General features: G+C 38.6%; 1 protein-coding gene across 17 annotated transcripts in view; it reads left to right on the top strand.

Annotated features, from left to right (window-relative positions):
- The window catches only part of C7H4orf17 (chromosome 7 C4orf17 homolog), an 87,938-nt gene extending 73,339 nt beyond the window's left edge, over positions 1–14,599 (top strand). For 15 of the 17 annotated variants that reach the window (XM_044946183.2, XM_044946180.1, XM_044946177.2 and 12 more), the window contains 6 exons: positions 1,124–1,188; positions 5,922–6,065; positions 8,625–8,706; positions 10,331–10,520; positions 11,534–11,577; positions 14,243–14,599. In XM_044946183.2, coding sequence (XP_044802118.1) covers positions 1,124–1,188; positions 5,922–6,065; positions 8,625–8,706; positions 10,331–10,520; positions 11,534–11,577; positions 14,243–14,439 — 722 coding nt within the window. In that variant the 3' untranslated portion in view covers positions 14,440–14,599. Of the gene's footprint in view, positions 1–1,123; positions 1,189–5,921; positions 6,066–8,624; positions 8,707–10,330; positions 10,521–11,533; positions 11,624–14,242 lie in introns of all 17 variants that reach the window. The other 2 variants (XM_044946186.2, XM_044946185.2) reach the window with 2 other exon arrangements.
- The last annotated feature ends 3,572 nt before the right edge of the window (positions 14,600–18,171 follow it).

Raw genomic sequence — 18,171 nt, 5'->3', positions numbered from 1 at the left:
CTAGAGGGGTGGGGAGAGGGGAGGGGAGGGAGGCTCAACAGGAAGAGGATATACATATATAATAATTTATATATATAATATATAATAATGTATATATATTAATGACAATTCATGCTGTTGTGACTATACAGGGGATATATATATTTATATAAAAGGGGATATATATAATTTTTATATATGTAATAATTTATGTATGTATATGACAATTCACATTGTTGTACAGCAGAAACCAACACAACGTTGTAAAGCAATTTTCCACCAATTAAGAAAAATCTATATAAAAAGAGTTCACTGCTCCAACTGTAATGATATTACAAACAGCTAAATTCTATGTATTATTTACATTTTTGCTTAAAATAGATGAGAGGTTTCTCTTTCCCACAAGTGGACACTAAGCAGAATCACTATCCATAACTTCCTTCTCACTACTTGGAGAGAGGTAACTTCATATTAAAAAAAAAAAAAATCTTTCCTCAGCTAGAATTCAGTTACTACTGTGTATATGCACAAAATCTTTTCAGCTTTTAAAAAATTGTTTTGTTAACTATGGCTTCAGTGGGGGAAAAAAAAACCAGCATCACACAGAATGTATATTTAAATGAATGCAAAGGGAAATTAAGCAAAAATTTAAGTGTAATTAAGGGTAATTTAATTAGATGGCTATGTGAAATTGGCAGGGTTGCAAGACAGATGAAGTACATAGAATAAAGAATGTAATTATAACTCAACACACATCTCTTTTTGTCTACAGGGCAAAGAGTACACATGTAATCTCTTTAGTTAGAGAAAGTGACAGTCATATGGACAGAAAACAAAGAAAACATGTCTTATACTGAAATACATACTTTTTAAGAACCAGTTTACCCAGATCAAGAAAGTTCTTGTAGTATTTCTTTATCGCTTCTTCATGGGCATAGAATTCATTTTATAAATACACTTTTATTATGTTGTTAAAGTACAATTCTACCTGTAGGTTTTCTAGTATTTATAAACAGATACCTGGGTTGACTTTAATTGAAATTCAGATGTACTCTCATCCATTTCAGCAAGTGATGGATGTATCATGTGGTAGAAATTATTTTTCAGTTTGATCTAAATAAATATATTTTTCCTGTCATTTCAGAGCCCTGTCGAAAAGTCAAGGAGTGCTTCAAAACTTCCAGTGATAATCCCTTAGTAATTAAAAAGGTAAAGAAACAACTATTTATAGCTACCTATTTGGTTTTGACTTCTATCATTTCCTCTCCTTTTCTTCACATATCTTTCTGGAAAAGAGTTTTTCACAATATTTTTTTTCTACAGCTTTAAGTATAATTAACATGATATAAAATGTACATTTTTAAAGAGTTCAGATTGACAGATTTTGACATACTTATTCACAGACTGAAATCAAGAGAATAAAGACTCCCCAAAGTTTTCTCATGACCCTGGCCCTCCCACAGGCAAACATTTATCTGCTGTCACTAAAGATTACCATGCATTTTTTAGGATTTTAGGTAAATGAAATTTACAGTGATCTTTTAAAAAATCTGGTTTCTTTAACTCAGCATGTTTAAGACTCATTCATCTTGTTATGCATATCATTCCTTTTTTTATTGCTGAGTAGTATTCAATTATATTGGTATCTCACAATTTGTTTATATGTTCACCTGTTGATGGACTTACGTTGTTTCCAGTTTTTAACAAAGCTGATATGAACATTTGTGTACAAATCTTTGTATGGATATATATTTTCTTTTCTCTTGGGTACATAAGTAGGAGTGGAATGACTGGGTCTTACAGTAGTGTGTGTGTTAGCCATTCAGTTGTGTCTAACTCTTTGCAACCCCATGGACTGTAGCCTGCCAGGCTCCTCTGTCCACAGGATTCTCCAGGCAAGAATACTGGAGTGGATTGCCATTTCCTCCTCCAGGGGATCTTCCCAACCCAGGGATCAAACCTGGGACTCCTGCATTGCAGGCAGATTCTTTACTGTCTGAACCACCAGGGAGGCCAGGTCTTACAGCAAATGTATGTTTAAATTTTTAAGAAACTGCCAAAGTTTCCAAAGTGGTTGTAGGATTTTACATTCTCACCAGTTATACATAATGGTTTTCTTTCCCGCGTATCCTGTTAAAACTTAATATGACCAATATTTTATTTGGCCAATCTAGTGGGTGTGCAATGGTATCTCACTGTGGTCTTAATTTACATTTGTCCAATGACATGTTTTCATGTTTTTACTTGCCATCCATGTATTTTTTTTACGTAAAGTATATGTTCAAATATTTTGTCAGTTTTTTCAATTGGGGTGTTGGTCTTTTTATCATGAAGTTTTAAACATTTGTTATATATTCTAGATACAATTCTTTTGTCACACATACATTTAGCAAATGTTTTCTTCCAATTGAGGCTTACTGTTTTTTTAGGCATTAGTGTCTTTTGAAGAATCAAAATGTACAATTTTTATAAATCCCAAATTAAAAATCTTTCTCCTATGGTTTCAAACTCACATGCTGTTTGTTTGTTTCTTGTGACTTACTGCAATGACTAACCTCTAGTACAATGCTGAATTTAAGTGAGGACAGCAGACATTCCCAGAGTTCACTGAGACTCACGTCCATCGAGTCAGCGATGCCATCCAGCCATCTCATCCTCTGTCATCCCCTTCTCCTCCTGCCCCCAATCCCCCCCAGCATCAGAGTCTTTTCCAATGAGTCAGCTCTTCGCATGAGGTGGCCAAAGTACCGGAGTTTCAGCTTTAGCATCATTCCTTCCCAAGAAATCCCAGGGCTGATCTCCTTCAGAATGGACTGGTTGGATCTCCTTGCAGTCCAAGGGACTCTCAAGGATCTTCTCCAACACCACAGTTCAAAAAGCATCAATTCTTCAGCACTCAGCTTTATTCACAGTCCAACTCTCACATCCATACATGACCACTGGAAAAACCATAGCCTTGACTAGACGAACCTTTGTTGGCAAAGTAATGTCTCTGCTTTTCAATATGCTGTCTAGGTTGGTTATAACTTTTCTTCCAAGGAGTAAGCGTCTTTTAATTTCATGGCTGCAGTCACCATCTGCAGTGATTTTGGAGCCCCAAAAAATAAAGTCTGACACTGTTTCCCCATCTATTTCCCATGAAGTGATGGGACCAGATGCCATGATCTTAGTTTTCTGAATGTTGAGCTTTAAGCCATCTTTTTCACTCTCCACTTTCACTTTCATATATTACTATAATTTTTCTACAAACACTGCTTTGGCTGCATCCTCCAAATTTTACTTGCTGAGTTTTCCTTTTCATTCTGCTCAACATACTACCTACTTTCTTTTAAACCTCTTGTCTCATGAGTTACTTAAAATTACGTTAATTTCCAAATATTTGGGGATTTTAAAGTTATCTTTATGTGACTGATTTCCAATTTAACTCCATTATGGTCAGAGAACACCCTTTACTTTGAAACTTTTTATTGATATGTTACATGGTCCAGAATATGCCCAACCTTGATAAATTTTCCATATGTCTATAAAAAGAATGTTCACTCTTGAACATTGTCTATAAAAAGAATGTCTATAAAAAGAATGTTGGTTCTTGGGAGAGTGCTATATAAATATCAATTAGGTCAAGTTGGTTAATAATGTCGCTCAAGTCTTCGATAACCTTACTGATTTTCTTTTTTCCATCACATTATGGTTTTTATTTTTTTAATTTACTTTTTAATTGGAGTATAACTCCTTTACAACGTTGTGTTATTTTCTGCTGTAAAACAACATGAATCAGCTATAAGTATAATGTCCTCACCCTCCTAACCCTTCCTCCCATCGAGCCCCTATCCCCTCCCCACACAATCCCACCCTTCTAGGTTGTCTCCTTTTTCTATCAGTTATTGCTTTTTTCCCTGGGTCCTGGCGCACACTAGACCTTGTATGTACCCTCCAAGACTAGATTTTCTTTTTCCCCCAGTCCTGTGGAATTTTTGCAATCAAATACCACTGGCCTTCCAAGCCAGATTCTCTGGAGCCTTCTCGTACTGTTGTCAGACCCCCAGGCTGGGAAGCCTGACGTGGGGCTCAGGACTTTTCACTCCTATGGGAGAACTTCTGTGGTATAATTATTTTTCAGTTTGTGGATCATCCACCTTGTGGATATGAGATTTGATTTTATCGCATGTGTCCCTCCTACAGTCTTGTTGTGGTTTCTTCTTTATCTTTGTGTATAGGGTATTTTTTTTTTTTTTTGGTACACCCTACATTTTTTTTTTTTAATTTTTTGATGGTTGTTTGGCAGTTAGTTGTGATTCTGGTGTTTTTGTAAGAAGGAGCCATCTTGATGACAAGTCCTTTTTCTAATTCACATTATAATTTCTTCTTTGACTCATGATTTAATTATTAGACATTATTTATGAAAAATCATTTATAGGAATCTGAAGATCATGATATATGCATTTTCTTCCAGAGAATTGGTGTTTGCTTCTGTAGGAACCCTGAGGCCCTACCAGCCTCGACCAATTTACCCAAGTTCAAGCCTTGATCTAAGGCTATATTTCTTCAAGGACTTTGCATTTCTAGGTCACCTTGACCTTGAGGGTGTATATCTTTGTTGGCCTTTATTTGGGTCCCGTCTTTCAGGAACTTTAAGACTGTCAAAAGGAAAGTTTTCATTTTCTGGAGTAAGACAATGATCTCAGCAAAAAATGGCTACTGTACACCCTACACCTCAAGTGTCTCATTTCTATTTTATTTTTTGACCCATTAATTCCCAAGTTATTCATGCCTCAACAGTTTAAACTTAAAAAGTATTTTAATCTACCATTTTAGCTGTGTTCAGTGCAGGGTTGAACATAAATATATACATGCACATACACATATATATACATTATGTAAATCTGTGTGTATATAGATACATACATACATATATATATATATATAATATGGCTATTCCCCTAAACAATAAGTCTGCATAATAAACCTTAACAGAAGAGTGCATTTACAATATGTATATACAATACAGCTTTATTTTCTCTTGTGTTGTTGTTTACTTGCTCAATCCGGTCCAACTCTTTTGTGACCCCTTGGACTGTAGCCCACCAGGTTCCTCTGTCCATGGGATTTCCCAGGCAAGAATACTGGAATGCATTGCCATTTCCTTCTCCAGGGGATCTTCCCAACTCAGGGATCAAATCCATGTCTCCTGCTTGGCAGATGGATTCTTTACCACTGAGCCACCTGGGAAGCCCTTATTTTCATTAAACATCAACAATTGAATACTGCTCTGGAGATTGTAATCACTGCAGTCCCTAGCTGACACATTCAGCTACCAGCTTCTGTGTACCTTTATGTATTACTTTCTTCTGAAGATGAAAAAGCCTCTCTTGGAATAGACAATACAGTTTTTTTAAAAAGACTGCAAACAGTATATTCACCTCCCAGAACAAAAAAATAGCCTTTCTATTTCCTTTTCCAACTAACCAAGGGAAGTAACTGAGTTTACTCCTCCAATTCTCCAGCTCTCAGCTGTCATTTAGCAGAGCCAGGAAGCAGTGGCTCATACCATGTAGTTTCTTCACAGAGAGCATAAAAACTCTTGGCTAACTTTCTCCAGTCATAAAAGAACAATCTCAATAGAAAATCTCATGTGTCATGAGTCGGCTGTTACCAGAAGCAGCAGGATAAATGATGGTTACACATTAAACATTACAGAATTATCTTTTAAACCAAAGGTTTAAAATGGTTTTATAAAAGGTAAGTAACATATCATTAATTTGTTCCATCTTCAAATGCAAATATTTGATAATGAGCTTTTTAAGGGAGGATTAAAACTAAACTCTTCTTACTTTCATGTATGTGTCTCAGTTACAACATTTCTCACTCATTTTACATTCAATTTTCATAGAAAATATAAGTGGATGCAGATGCATATTGATTATATTATACCTATGATTTAGGATGAAATGAAGGTAAAAAATCCACCACTGACTCCAAAGTCATGCTCTACTGCTAGTTCTTCTTCTTCAGAGGTGACGAGTACCAAGACTGCCATCAAAGAGAACACCATCTGCATACCAAACTATCTGGATCAGGAAATCAAAGTAAGAGGCAGGTTTATTAAATCCATAACTTGGGAACACCATGAATGTACAAAAAAATCACATCACTAGCATCCTTAAAACTCTTTAATGGTTCCCATTGACAACTGAATTGAGTTAAAACTACTCAGCCTGAAATCCAAGGCCTGCTCTTGTTTTTTACTTGCAGATTTCTTCCTGGGACACATTCCTAAATCACGGCACAGAAAAGTGGAGGCCAAAAAGGGAGTAAGAGCTTCACTAGGTAGAGAAAAGAGAGTTTAGAGTTTGGGGATGCGGAAGTGGCTGGAATTTGCAAATTCAGATACTGAAGAAGTACCTGTGCAGAGAATGAGCTTCAGAAATCTGTACAAGAGTGCCTGAGTCTTTAGCCCAATACAGACTGCACCTGCATAGGATGGGAGTCTGAGACCTGGCAGAAGACAGCTAATGGGAGGGAATGTGCTGCTTAAAGATACTGGAGTTGTGATCTGCTAGAGTGGAGAGACCTTGGTGAACACACCAAGGATACAGCTGAGACACCAGAAAGGTCACACCTTAGAAAAAGAATAGGGGGCTCTGACCCACATGTGTGGCTAATCTAGATCTACACTCTCAAATTCTAAAATCAAATTTCAGTAGATCAAAATCACCCACTTTACTTATCACCACTTATTATAACTGCTTTCCAGAATAAAAATGAAGAGAAAGCAGGGTTCTGAGGAAGACATCTTCTATTTTCTTTCACTGAAATGATTAATTACATTCTTTGAGAGCTGATCAGTAAATGACCTATGAGTTAGAAGAAGCCAGGGGTGATGTGCAATCACTATATTGATGACAAAACCGTGAGAGGCAGAGTGGCCTGGAAAATACCACAGGGCTATTCTTCTACTTTTGCCATTTCCATTGATTTGCCATGAAATTAGAAACAAATTTAATTTGTTTTCTTCTAGGATAAGGCATCAAGGACAGGAATCTTAATAAAAAAACAAAGCTGAATACAGGACAGCAGATTTTTATGCCCTTTAAATTCTGTATTTCCAGCACCTAAATCAATGATAGACACAAATATTGATATCTGTTGAATTAATAGTATTTTAATAAAAGTTTTCAGGCAGAAAGTCTAGGAAAAAATATGTTTCAGTAGCTCAAGCAAGAATTGATGGTTTACACTGTGTCAAGCAAGGCTGTGGGGATAAAGAGAAATGGAGATTTGAGACATATTTACAAGAAAGAATTTACTGAACTTGTTTGGCAGTGTGACATAGAAAAGGACAAGGCAGTCATCTAGGGTGAATCCCAGGGTCTTGCTTGGACATACATTAAACGTATGCAGGTGCCGTCCACTGAGATGGGGAACCAGAAGGGACAGCAAGTTTGGAGCAAGTTTTATAAAGAAAAAAGATGGGTGGAGTTTTAGGTATTTGGGGTTCAAATTACCTAGAGTATGTCTATGGTCACAGATAAGACTGATGTTCAGGAGACAGGTTTAAATTTCAGGTATGTCTAAATTCCAAAAGCAGATACAATTTAGGGTAAATCTGGAAACATTACATGTGCTTAATATTTTGAACTTTTAATAAACTCCAGTACTTTGGCCACCTCATGCGAAGAGTTGACTCATTGGGAAAGACTCTGATGCTGGGAGGGATTGAGGGCAGGAGGAGAAGGGGACGACAGAGGATGAGATGGCTGGATGGCATCACCGACTCAATGGACGTGAGCCTGAGTGAACTCTGGGAGTTGGTGATGGACAGGGAGGCCTGGCGTGCTGTGATTCATGGGGTTGCAAAGAGCTGGACACGACTGAGCAACTGATCTGATCTGATCTGATAGTCCATTTTTATTATTTCCTCTATCACCAACACAGCAGTTAGCTGCCAAATGAAAAAGAAGTCAATGAAGGATTCTGACTGACTAAAGAGAATTATATTCCTATCCCATTGGGCTAATCACTGTGTTCTGGGGCCTGAGGAACGATGATGAATCCAGCTAGGTTCACTCACTACAGAGAGGAGCAAAACTGATGGGGCAGTTCTGTGACCAGAGAATCCCAAGATGCAGTAGGAAAGGATCAGTTCCCAAAGAGAAGAAAAGTGAATCACTCCTCCATAAGATGTTGGTACTGAAGAGACAAAACAAGAGAAAACTGCATGGCTTAACCTAAACTATTGCAGTTGACCCTTGAACAATATGAGTTTGAACTGCATAGGTCCACTTATACGTGGATTTTTTTCAGTAGTAAATATGACAGTGCTACATGATCCATGGTTGGTTGCATCCATGGATGTGGAATTTAGAATATGGGGGAGCCACCTATACAGAGGGCTGACTCTAAGTTATAGTTGGATTTTTGACTGCCTGGAGGGTTGGCAATAGACTAACCTTGCCTCGCTCAAGAGTCAACTGTATTTGTACTGAAGATGTTTTTTTTTTCCTATTTGAAATCTGGCTTCCAAGTTAAAATCCCCGTTGACTTGAATACTGTGTACAGAGTTACATTTGGGAAGACAAGATTGTGGAGAGAGTAAAGGAAACCTTATAAACTGCTCACTATGTAACCCTAATATTCTCTGTCAGATTCTGGAAAAGCTGTGTAACATTTTACGCACTGATTCTCTGGCAGAAGTTCTACAGTGGCTGCTCCATGCAAGCTCAAAAGGTGAGATTATGTATTTGTGAATACTGAGCTCAATTTATGGCCAGAAACTAGGAAATGTGCCAATGTCTGAAGTTTTCTACCTTGGATTTGCAAAGATAATGCTGCAATTTTATTTCCCTAGTGTTCAGTATCAGAGTCCTGTATATGCAACTGCACACAAGCTGGTCACGCCCCAAACTGAACTTCTGTGGGTGATGTGAAACACTTGTGTCCAGAGCTGGTTTGTGCTTCTCCTCGCGAGCCCATGCACCCAGGCTCTCCCTGAGCATATCTCTGGCCTACTGGGAGCCCTCAGCACAGCCTGTTTCCCCTCTTCAATGTGGATGGCAGGAGCACACCCTTCCAAGTTAAAGATTCTAACACCTCTGCCAGTTCCTCACCAAAACAATCAAGTCAGTCATCTCCCAGCCTCCTTTAGGCTCTTTTTGTTCTGTTCCATGAAAAATATATGCCAGTCCCAAGTGGGAAAACCATAAATAACACAGAGCAGCTATCCTCAAACCTAGCTGGTTATCTGACTGAATTGAGGCAAAACTTCTGAGGTGCATGGGGCCTGAGAATACGCATTTCTAACAAGTTCCCAAGTGATGCTGATAAGCCTGGTCCGGGGAGCACCCTTTGAAAATCACTATAGTAATCAGAGTTAGGAGATACCCATGTGTTACGGACAGATTAATAATTTTAAATGGAATTAAAGGCATTTGGAATACCTTACCTCAGGAATTCAAGATTACTTGGCAGGCAACTGAGAAGTATTTGGGGGTAAGGAGTTTTTACTTTTTTTTTTTTTCCTTTTTAAGAATATAACTTTAAAAAATTTATACAAATAATGAGTGCTTACTGTTGGGCAAAAAAAAAAAAAAAAAAAAAAGTGATGTATAGAACAGTCCTTTGGACTCTGTGGGAGAGGGAGAGGGTGGGATGATTTGGGAGAATGGCATTGAAACATGTATAATATCATATATGAAACAAGTTGCCAGTCCAGGTTTGATGCACAATACTGGATGCTTGGGGCTGGGGCACTGGGACAACCCAGAGGGAGGGTACGGGGAGGGAGGAGGGTTCAGGATGGGGAACACGTGTATACCTGTGGGATTCATGTTGATATATGGCAAAATGAATACAATATTGTAAAGTTAAAAAAAAAAAAAAAAAAGGTGAGCCAGACCAAAAAAAAGAAGAAAAATAAAATTATCACAGACACCATTTTAGTAATGCTTTGATATGTATCTTTTCAGAGATGCTTATAACTATTATTTAAAATATTAGTTTTAATTTTCATGAGCTTATCCTGTACTTAGTTTTTTTATAGGTATCTTTGTTTTTATCTGGCAGTGGCCTGTAAGGCTGGATTCTGTACTCAATATTTAAAATCTATTCCACTGCCACTCAGGGACAAGTACCCCCATGAGTTAACTATTCTGAGTAGTCTGTCATATCACAGGTGGAGAGAAACTAGGTTGATGTGAACCACCTTTTCTATACAAACGTTAACTCACACAAAGGTGCCTACACAGAAAACAAGCTACCTTTCACACTGGAGTGCTGGGTGAAAGAACTAATCCTGTGTTTCTAGCCAACGTGATAAGTACAACCTTCATGACCCCTCTCTTTTTTAAATCAGAAAAAGAGTGGGTCTCAGCTTTGATTCATGCTGAACTGGCTGAGATAAACTTGTTAACTCGTCTCAGAAGAAACACCTCAGCTGAACCAGCAGCAGAGACTGGGAGGCCACCCAAAGTCAAGTCACCCTCAAATTCATCAGCAAAATCAAAGGTGCTAACCAGTTCTAGGGAAGGACATCAACAGAGGAGGTAATCAGGCTTGATGGCCAGTTATGGGGTATGTGGCTCATAAAGACTTTAAATTCCCTTTTGGTTATCTTTCAAAACACTAAAATTGCTGAAGTTTTAAGTATCCTCCTTATTCAAAATGAAAACAATGTACTTGTTTTTACATATTACTTTTATGAAAATGAAAGAAATCATTCTAAATTCTACTATTTAGAGCATTTTGGCAGAGGCCATGTCTTCCTTACTCAACAACCTATCTTTTTGAGAAAAGTTCCCTTTCCACTCAGAGGAGCCACCCAGAAATCTAAGAAAATGTAGTGGTTCTCAGTTTACTGAAAAACAGAAGCAATAAAGAAAACCAAAACTTCATTGTTACTGTATACTTTGCAAGAATGCATATCATATAGGTATCACTTTTTCTTTCTGTCTAGAACAATGCAGGATTAAAATATATTGCTTAACCTAATTTCCCCTGACATATGCCTGGGGGCTACCAGAGGGAAAAATAACTATTAAGGGAATTAGGAATTATTTCAGCAGAAACTTTTCTCAAGCCTTGTAATTTTAATGACAGAAGAAAATACATATTTATGTGTAACACCATAGTGAAAGAATATAGTAAGATGTTATTTAAGCTGGGAGAGAAAATCATTTTGCTTTAAAAGCAAAAGTTGGGTAAATCTTAAATTTGGAGAAAATAAATATTCAAAACAAGTAATATGTCACTTTAAAAAGCATTAAGATGGAGAAGAATTTTACATTGCAAACAGTTGCCACCTTGAAGTTTCCATACAATTGGAGACTGGGAGATAGGGTCAATTTCTCTACCCTAGTGAGTAATATCTGATGTACTGTTCATATGTTTACTCCAAGTCAGAAGAATTTTTCATCAGAAAGTACATTTAATGCTATCTGCATCAAAAAACAGAGATGTTTATTTAAGAAACATACATTTCTTAGCTTGATGATGATGGTTCGGTCTATAGAAAATATTTGTATCTGTGAATTTCATTTTGTTTCTCTAATTGATTTAGAGTGTCAAGTCAAGGAGCTGAAGAAAATAAGGAAGTACTGAAAGGTTAAGTACAGTTTGTGATAATTACCGAATTGATATAAGAAAACCAGTAAGTATCTAACTAGTTGGAGACACAGGTATTACGGATCTATGGTTTTAAAGGGAGTATAATGCAATAGTGATTTACAGCTACTCTTGAGGGACAGCATCTGCTGAATTTCTCGTAGAGGTAAATCTGACCTGTTTTTGACTTTGTTTTGAAAGGCAAAGTGCCTCATCACACTATTTGAGAAGCAAGACAGCAGGAACTCTAGGTCTGGTCATTTCAATCCAGTGACCAGAGGAGACCTGCACTGACCTAACAAAAAAAAACAGTGGTATCAGTTTGGGTTTTTCACAGCTTAACTGTCATTGAACTAAATGATTTTCACTTGAAACAAAGTCAGCCCGAGAAAACAGTAACATTTTGGCAGTCAGCCACAACGTATGCCTGAGACACAGCTTGAATACAGTAGCAGTAGAGCAGCAGTTTTGTGTCCCTGTCAGAAGCCCAGCCCCAGCCTGCAATTGGGAACAAGACTTATCAAGAATTGTGGAAAGCCCTGGTTTGGTCCAAAACAGCCCAATTGAAATATCCCCGTGGGTTCCGCCAACTCCTAGCTTTAAAACAAACATAGCAACAGTGACTACAGAGCAGCCACTATGAAGCATGTCTACAAGCCTCAAATTGTCTTACAAGTCCTTCTTACATCAGGAATGATATAGCAATCGATTAAGAGATCCATGAGGTCACTCTAAACCCCAGCGGTTTCTGTTGGGGTTAATCAAACCCAAAAGAAGTGCTATTTGCTAATATGAGGCAATAATAAGAATAGTTTAGAAATTAGAAAACATTCACTTACTCTGACACTCCAAGGATGGTCTATTGTATCTGACTCCTCCTAACAAATTCTTTACCCTAGGACCATAAAATCCTGACAGTGATGACTTCTATTATTCATGTCTTATCTGTAGGTCTCAAATATATTTTACCATGTCTAGATACTTATATACAACCCCCCAAATCATACCCCTTAGCCTTTGCTATAGGTATTCAGTTCAGTCGCTCAGTCGTGTCTGACTCTTTGCGACCCCATGAACCGCAGCACGCCAGGCCTCCCTGTCCATCGCCAAATCCTGGCATTTACCCAAACTCATGTCCATTGATGGTGATGCCATCCAACCATCTCATCCTATGTTGTCCCCTTCTCCTCTCGCCTTCAATCTTTCCCAGCACCATGGTCTTTTCAAATGAGTCAGCTCTTCACATCAGGTGGCCAAAGTATTGGAGTTTCAGCTTCAGTACTTCCAATGAATATTCAGGAGTGATTTCCTCTAGGATGGACTAGTTGGATCTCCTTGCGGTCCAAGGGACTCTCAAGAGTCTTCTCCAACACCACAGTTCAAAAGCATCAGTTCTTCGGTCCTCAGCTTTCTTTATTCTCCAACTCTCACATCCATCCATACGTGACTACGGAAAAACCACAGCTTTGACGAGACAGACCTTTGTTGGCAAAATAATGTCTCTGCTTTTTAATAAGCTGTTTAGGTTGGTCCTAACTTTCCTTCCAAGGAATAAGTGTCTTTTAATTTCATGGCTGCAATCACCATCTGCAGTGATTTTGGAGCCCCCCCAAAATAAAGTCTGACACTGTTTCCCCATCTATTTGCCATGAAGTGATGGGTCCAGATGCCATGATCTTAGTTTTCTGAATGTTGAGTTTTAAGCCAACATTTTCACTCTCCTCTTTCACTTTCATCAAGAGGCTCTTTAATTCTTCTTCACTGTCTGCCATAAGGGTGGTGTCATCTGCATATCTGAGGTTATTGATATTTCTCCCAGCAATCTTGATTCCAGCTTGTGCTTCATCCAGTCCAGCATTTCTTATGATGTGCTCTGCATATAAGTTAAATAAGCAAGGTGACAATATACTGCCTTGATGTACTCCTTTCCCGATCTGGTATTCAGTGTCTCCCCAAATCCTTCTTTCTGCTTGGATGTAGCTAATGCAGGCCTTGGGAAGGTCTTATCAGTGCATTTGTTTTAACCTGCTTGTCTGCTTTGCTTTTTTGTCTGTCAGGACTGTAGATACTTCACCTTTCTCTCACTGGCCCCATTCTTTGCCCATCACCAGCTCTAAATGGTTCCTACCAAAATGATGTTTGATTCTAACTGAAAGAACATATCCTGCATGTTGTAGTACAAATAGCTCATTAAAGATGCTGCTGCTGCTAAGTCACTTCAGTCGTGTCCGACTCTGTGCAACCCCAGAGACGGCAGCCCACCAGGCTCCCCCGTCCCTGGGATTCTCCAGGCAAGAACACTGGAGTGGGTTGCCATTTCCTTCTCCAATGCATGAAAGTGAAAAGTGAAAGTGAAGTCGCTCAGTCGTCTGCGACTCCTAGTGACCCCATGGACTGCAGCCTACTAGGCTCCTCCGTCCATGGGGTTTTCCAGGCAAGAGTACTGGAGTGGGGTGCCATTGCCTTCTCCCATTAAAGATGAGCAGGTGGTAATAAAGATGAGAATAAATAATTTTTATGAAATTTGGGTATATCTGAATCACCTAAACTTCATACAGGTTTGTTTTTTTTTTTTTTTTGTATGTCATTTGCTACTAAGACATGACAGAAGTTACTATATTTGGATGTCTCAATTATGGTCTTATTGAGACTTTTTCTATTTCAGAGGGCAAGCCTCCATTGTTTATAAGAAGAAATCAGACGAAAATACCTGTTGCAGAATATTTCAGCAAGCCAAAATCTCTTCCCAGGCCTAAAACTCAGGAGAGCACAACAACAAAGCCAGTGTCAGCAAGGAGTATACAACAAGGATACAATCTCTCTGCCCAAAGAGCATTTTATCCTGTAACATACCGAAGGTAGAAATGGTAGACTGGGTTAAACCTTTCAGAAACACGAGTTTCACTTTGTTATGACATCAATTATGAAAAACACATTTTTGGTATGGAGGAATCAACAGCTCCTGTATATGGTGGTACATGTAAATCTCAAAGCAACTGTATATAAAGCTATTAAATAAATATTAATGGAAAAATTTCTATTTGTAGTTAATTAGTACCTTGTATAAAAGAAATGTTTGTTTATATACTACATTTCTAGTCTTGGGCTACTATTAATATTAATACATAAGTATTGGACTCTGATACTAGAAAAATCATCCATAATCAGAATTTAGGCAACTTAAATTCAACACTACCCCAAACTCTGATAGAAAATCAACAACAATAATAAACAAACTGAATTTTAACATCTGAGCTACTTCTCTCAATGTACTGTGTTCAATGATATAGACTATTGAAAAAACCATTTGTTAAACATTTGTAACAAATGTCATAAGTTAGGAATAATTTTTCTTTTTGTGAGGAGGTGAGCCTTTTTCTAATAGTCTAACTTATGAGTCAGAAAGGAACTACTGCTGCTAGTTCCTTTCTATTCACTGCAAATTGTGAATGATATTAACAACGTTTCCTAATATTGAACTTTTGGTATTTTTAAAATAAACCACTCTAGGGCCATGCTGACCTGCCTCTTGAGAAATCTATATGCAGGTCAGGAAGCAATAGTTAGAACTGGACATGGAACAACTGACTTGTTCCAAATAGGAAAAGGAGTACATCAAGGCTGTATATTGTCACCCTGCTTGTATATGCATGAGTACATATATATGCAGAGTACGTCATGAGAAATGCTGGGCTGGATGAAGCACAAGCTGGAATCAAGATTGCTGGGAGAAATATCAATAACCTCGGATATGCATATGACACCATCCTTATGGCAGAAAGTGAAGAACTAAAGAGCCTCTTGATGAAAGTGAAAGAGGAGAGTGAAAACGTTGGCTTAAAACTCAACATTCAGAAAACTAAGATCATGGCATCTGGACCCATCACTTCATGGCAAATAGATGGGGAAACAGTGGTGGAAACAGTGCCAAAATCACTGCAGATGGTGACTGCAGCCATGAAATTAAAAGACGCTTACTCCTTGGAAGGAAAGTTATGACCAACCTAGATGGCATAATCGGAGAAGGCAATGGCACCCCACTCCAGTACTCTTGCCTGGAAAATCCCATGGACGGAGGGGCCTGGTAGGCTGCAGTCCGTGGGGTTGCTAAGAGTTGGACACAACTGAGCGACTTCACTTTCACTTTTCACTTTCATGCATTGGAGAAGGAAATGGCAACCCACTCCGGTGTTCTTGCCTGGAGAATCCCAGGGACGGGGAAGCCTGGTGGGCTGCCGTCTATGGGGTTCCAAAGAGTCGGCCATGACTGAAGCGACTTAGCAGCAGCAGTAGCAGACAGCATATTAAAAACCAGAGACATTACTTTGCCAACAAAGGTCCGTCTAGTCAAGGCTATGGTTTTTTCAGTGTTCATGTATGGATGTGATAGTTGGACTATAAAGAAAGCTGAGCACTGAAGAATTGATGCTTTTGAACTGTGGTATTGGAGAAGACTCTTGAGAGTCCCTTGGACTGCAAGGAGGTCCAACCTAGGAGATCTCCTAAAGGAGATCAGTCCTGAGTGTTCACTGGAAGGAATGATGTTGAAGCTGAAACTCCAATACTTTGGCCACCTGATGCAAAGAGCTGACTCATTTGAAAAGACCCTGATGCTGGGAAAGACTGAGGGCAGGAGGAGAAGGGGACGACAGAGGATGAGATGGTTGGATGGCATCACCGACTCAATGGACATGAGTTTGAGTGAATTCTGGGAGTTGGTGATGGACAGGGAGGCCTGGTGTGCTGCGGTTCATGGGGTCACAAAGAGTCAGACATGACTGAGCGACTGAACTGAACCGAGGGCCATGCTATATTCTTCTTTCAGTGTATTGCTGAATTCTATCTACCAATTAGCCAATCTTTTGTTTAGAATGTTTGCTGTGATATTGAAAACAAAAAATATTCTTATAAATTTCGTGTGTGTATGTGTGCATGCACACAATCTTAATACTAACACATACCATATTTACTGTGTGTCAGGAATCATTCTAAACACTTTAGTTATAGTACTTATTTAATTTTCACAGTAACTATTTGAGATCACTTTTATTGATATCCTCCCTTTTTTTTAAATAAGAAAACTAAGGCTCTGAGAGTTGTACTCACTGGAATGAGACAGAACAGTTGTAACAAATGTCATCATTCAAATACAACAGAGGTTTTTTCTGCATGTGTCTGAAGTGTGTGTTTTCAACCAGCAGATGACTTCACTTTACTTGGTGATTCACAGGCCCTTTATCCTTCCACCTTGTGTCTCTACCATCATCAAGGTTTCACTGTTAACTTCACCTTCCTGGAAAGAGAGGAAAAAGTAAAAGTGGAAGAAAGTATTACCTTCCAAGAGCTGCTATAGTAAATTACCACAAACTTAACTGGTAAGCCAACACATATTTAAATTCTTAAAATTCCAGGGCTGAGGTCCAAAATAGATCTCCTTGGGCTAAAACCAAGGTGTTGGGAGGGCTTCACTTCTTTTGGAGGCTTTAGAGGGGAATCTGTTTCCTTGCTTTTTCCAACCTCTAGCGGGTACCCACACTCCCTGGCTCATGACTCCCTCTGTCTTTAAAGCCAGCAGGGGCTGGTTGAGTCTTTCTTGTAACACATCACTGATACTGACTCTTCAGCTTCCCCCTCTTCCACTGTTAAGGATCCTATGGTTACACAGAGCCTGTCTGCTATCCAGGTTATCCAAGATAATCTTAAAGTCAAATAATTAGCAATTTAATTCCCCTTTACCATGTAACACCATAGGTTCCAGGAATTAGGATCTCTGGGAGAACATTATTCTGCTTCCACAGGGAGGGGACATATGCTTCAAGTCTTGGTCTTGAAATGGGAATTGTTACTTCTAGTCACCTTCCATGGTTGAGAATTAATCTAGCTGAAAGGAGGCTGAGAAAATTATTAAGCAGGAATCGTATTTCCAGCTACAACTATATTCTGTGGTGGACAGTTAACTCTGACACAAAAGTGACTGGTTTAAAGTGTAGCTGGAATCTATTTGCTTAACCAGTAGGCACTACTAATACGTATCAAGACTATGCTCCTTCATTAAATTCATTTCAAAGCTTGCTCTCTCTCTCTCTTTTTCCCGTCAGGGAGAGGTTGCAATAGCATTGTAGATTCCTTTTCCTTGCAATCTTAAGTAAAATTTGGGCTTCCCTGGTGGCTCAGAGGGTAAAGAATCTACCTGCAGTGTAGGAGATGTGGGTTTGATCCCTCAGTCAGGAAGATCCTCTGGAGGAGGAAATGGCAACCCACTACAGTATTCTTGCCTGGAGAATTCTATGGACAGAAGAGCCTGGTGGGCTATAGCCCATGGGGTCACAAAGAGTCAGACACAACTTAGTGAGCAATACTTTCACACTTTAGTAAAATTCACCTATCAGACCATGTAGGTTTGGTGTCTTGGGAGTGGTAGTCCTTTGACAATTTTATTTCTTCTGTGATAACTGGTCAGTTTATATTTTCTGTATTTTGGAGAATCAATGTAATACAGCACATTAACAAAATCAAGGACAAAAATCACACCATTATTTCAATCAATGCAGAAAAAATCTAACAAAATTCAACACCTTTTCATGATCAAAACGT

The sequence above is a fragment of the Bubalus bubalis genome, chromosome 7 (genome assembly GCF_019923935.1).
Source record: "Bubalus bubalis isolate 160015118507 breed Murrah chromosome 7, NDDB_SH_1, whole genome shotgun sequence".
Lineage (NCBI taxonomy): Eukaryota > Metazoa > Chordata > Mammalia > Artiodactyla > Bovidae > Bubalus > Bubalus bubalis.
The sequence above is the reverse complement of the archived record's forward strand: the minus strand, read 5'-3'. Positions and strand labels throughout refer to the sequence as shown.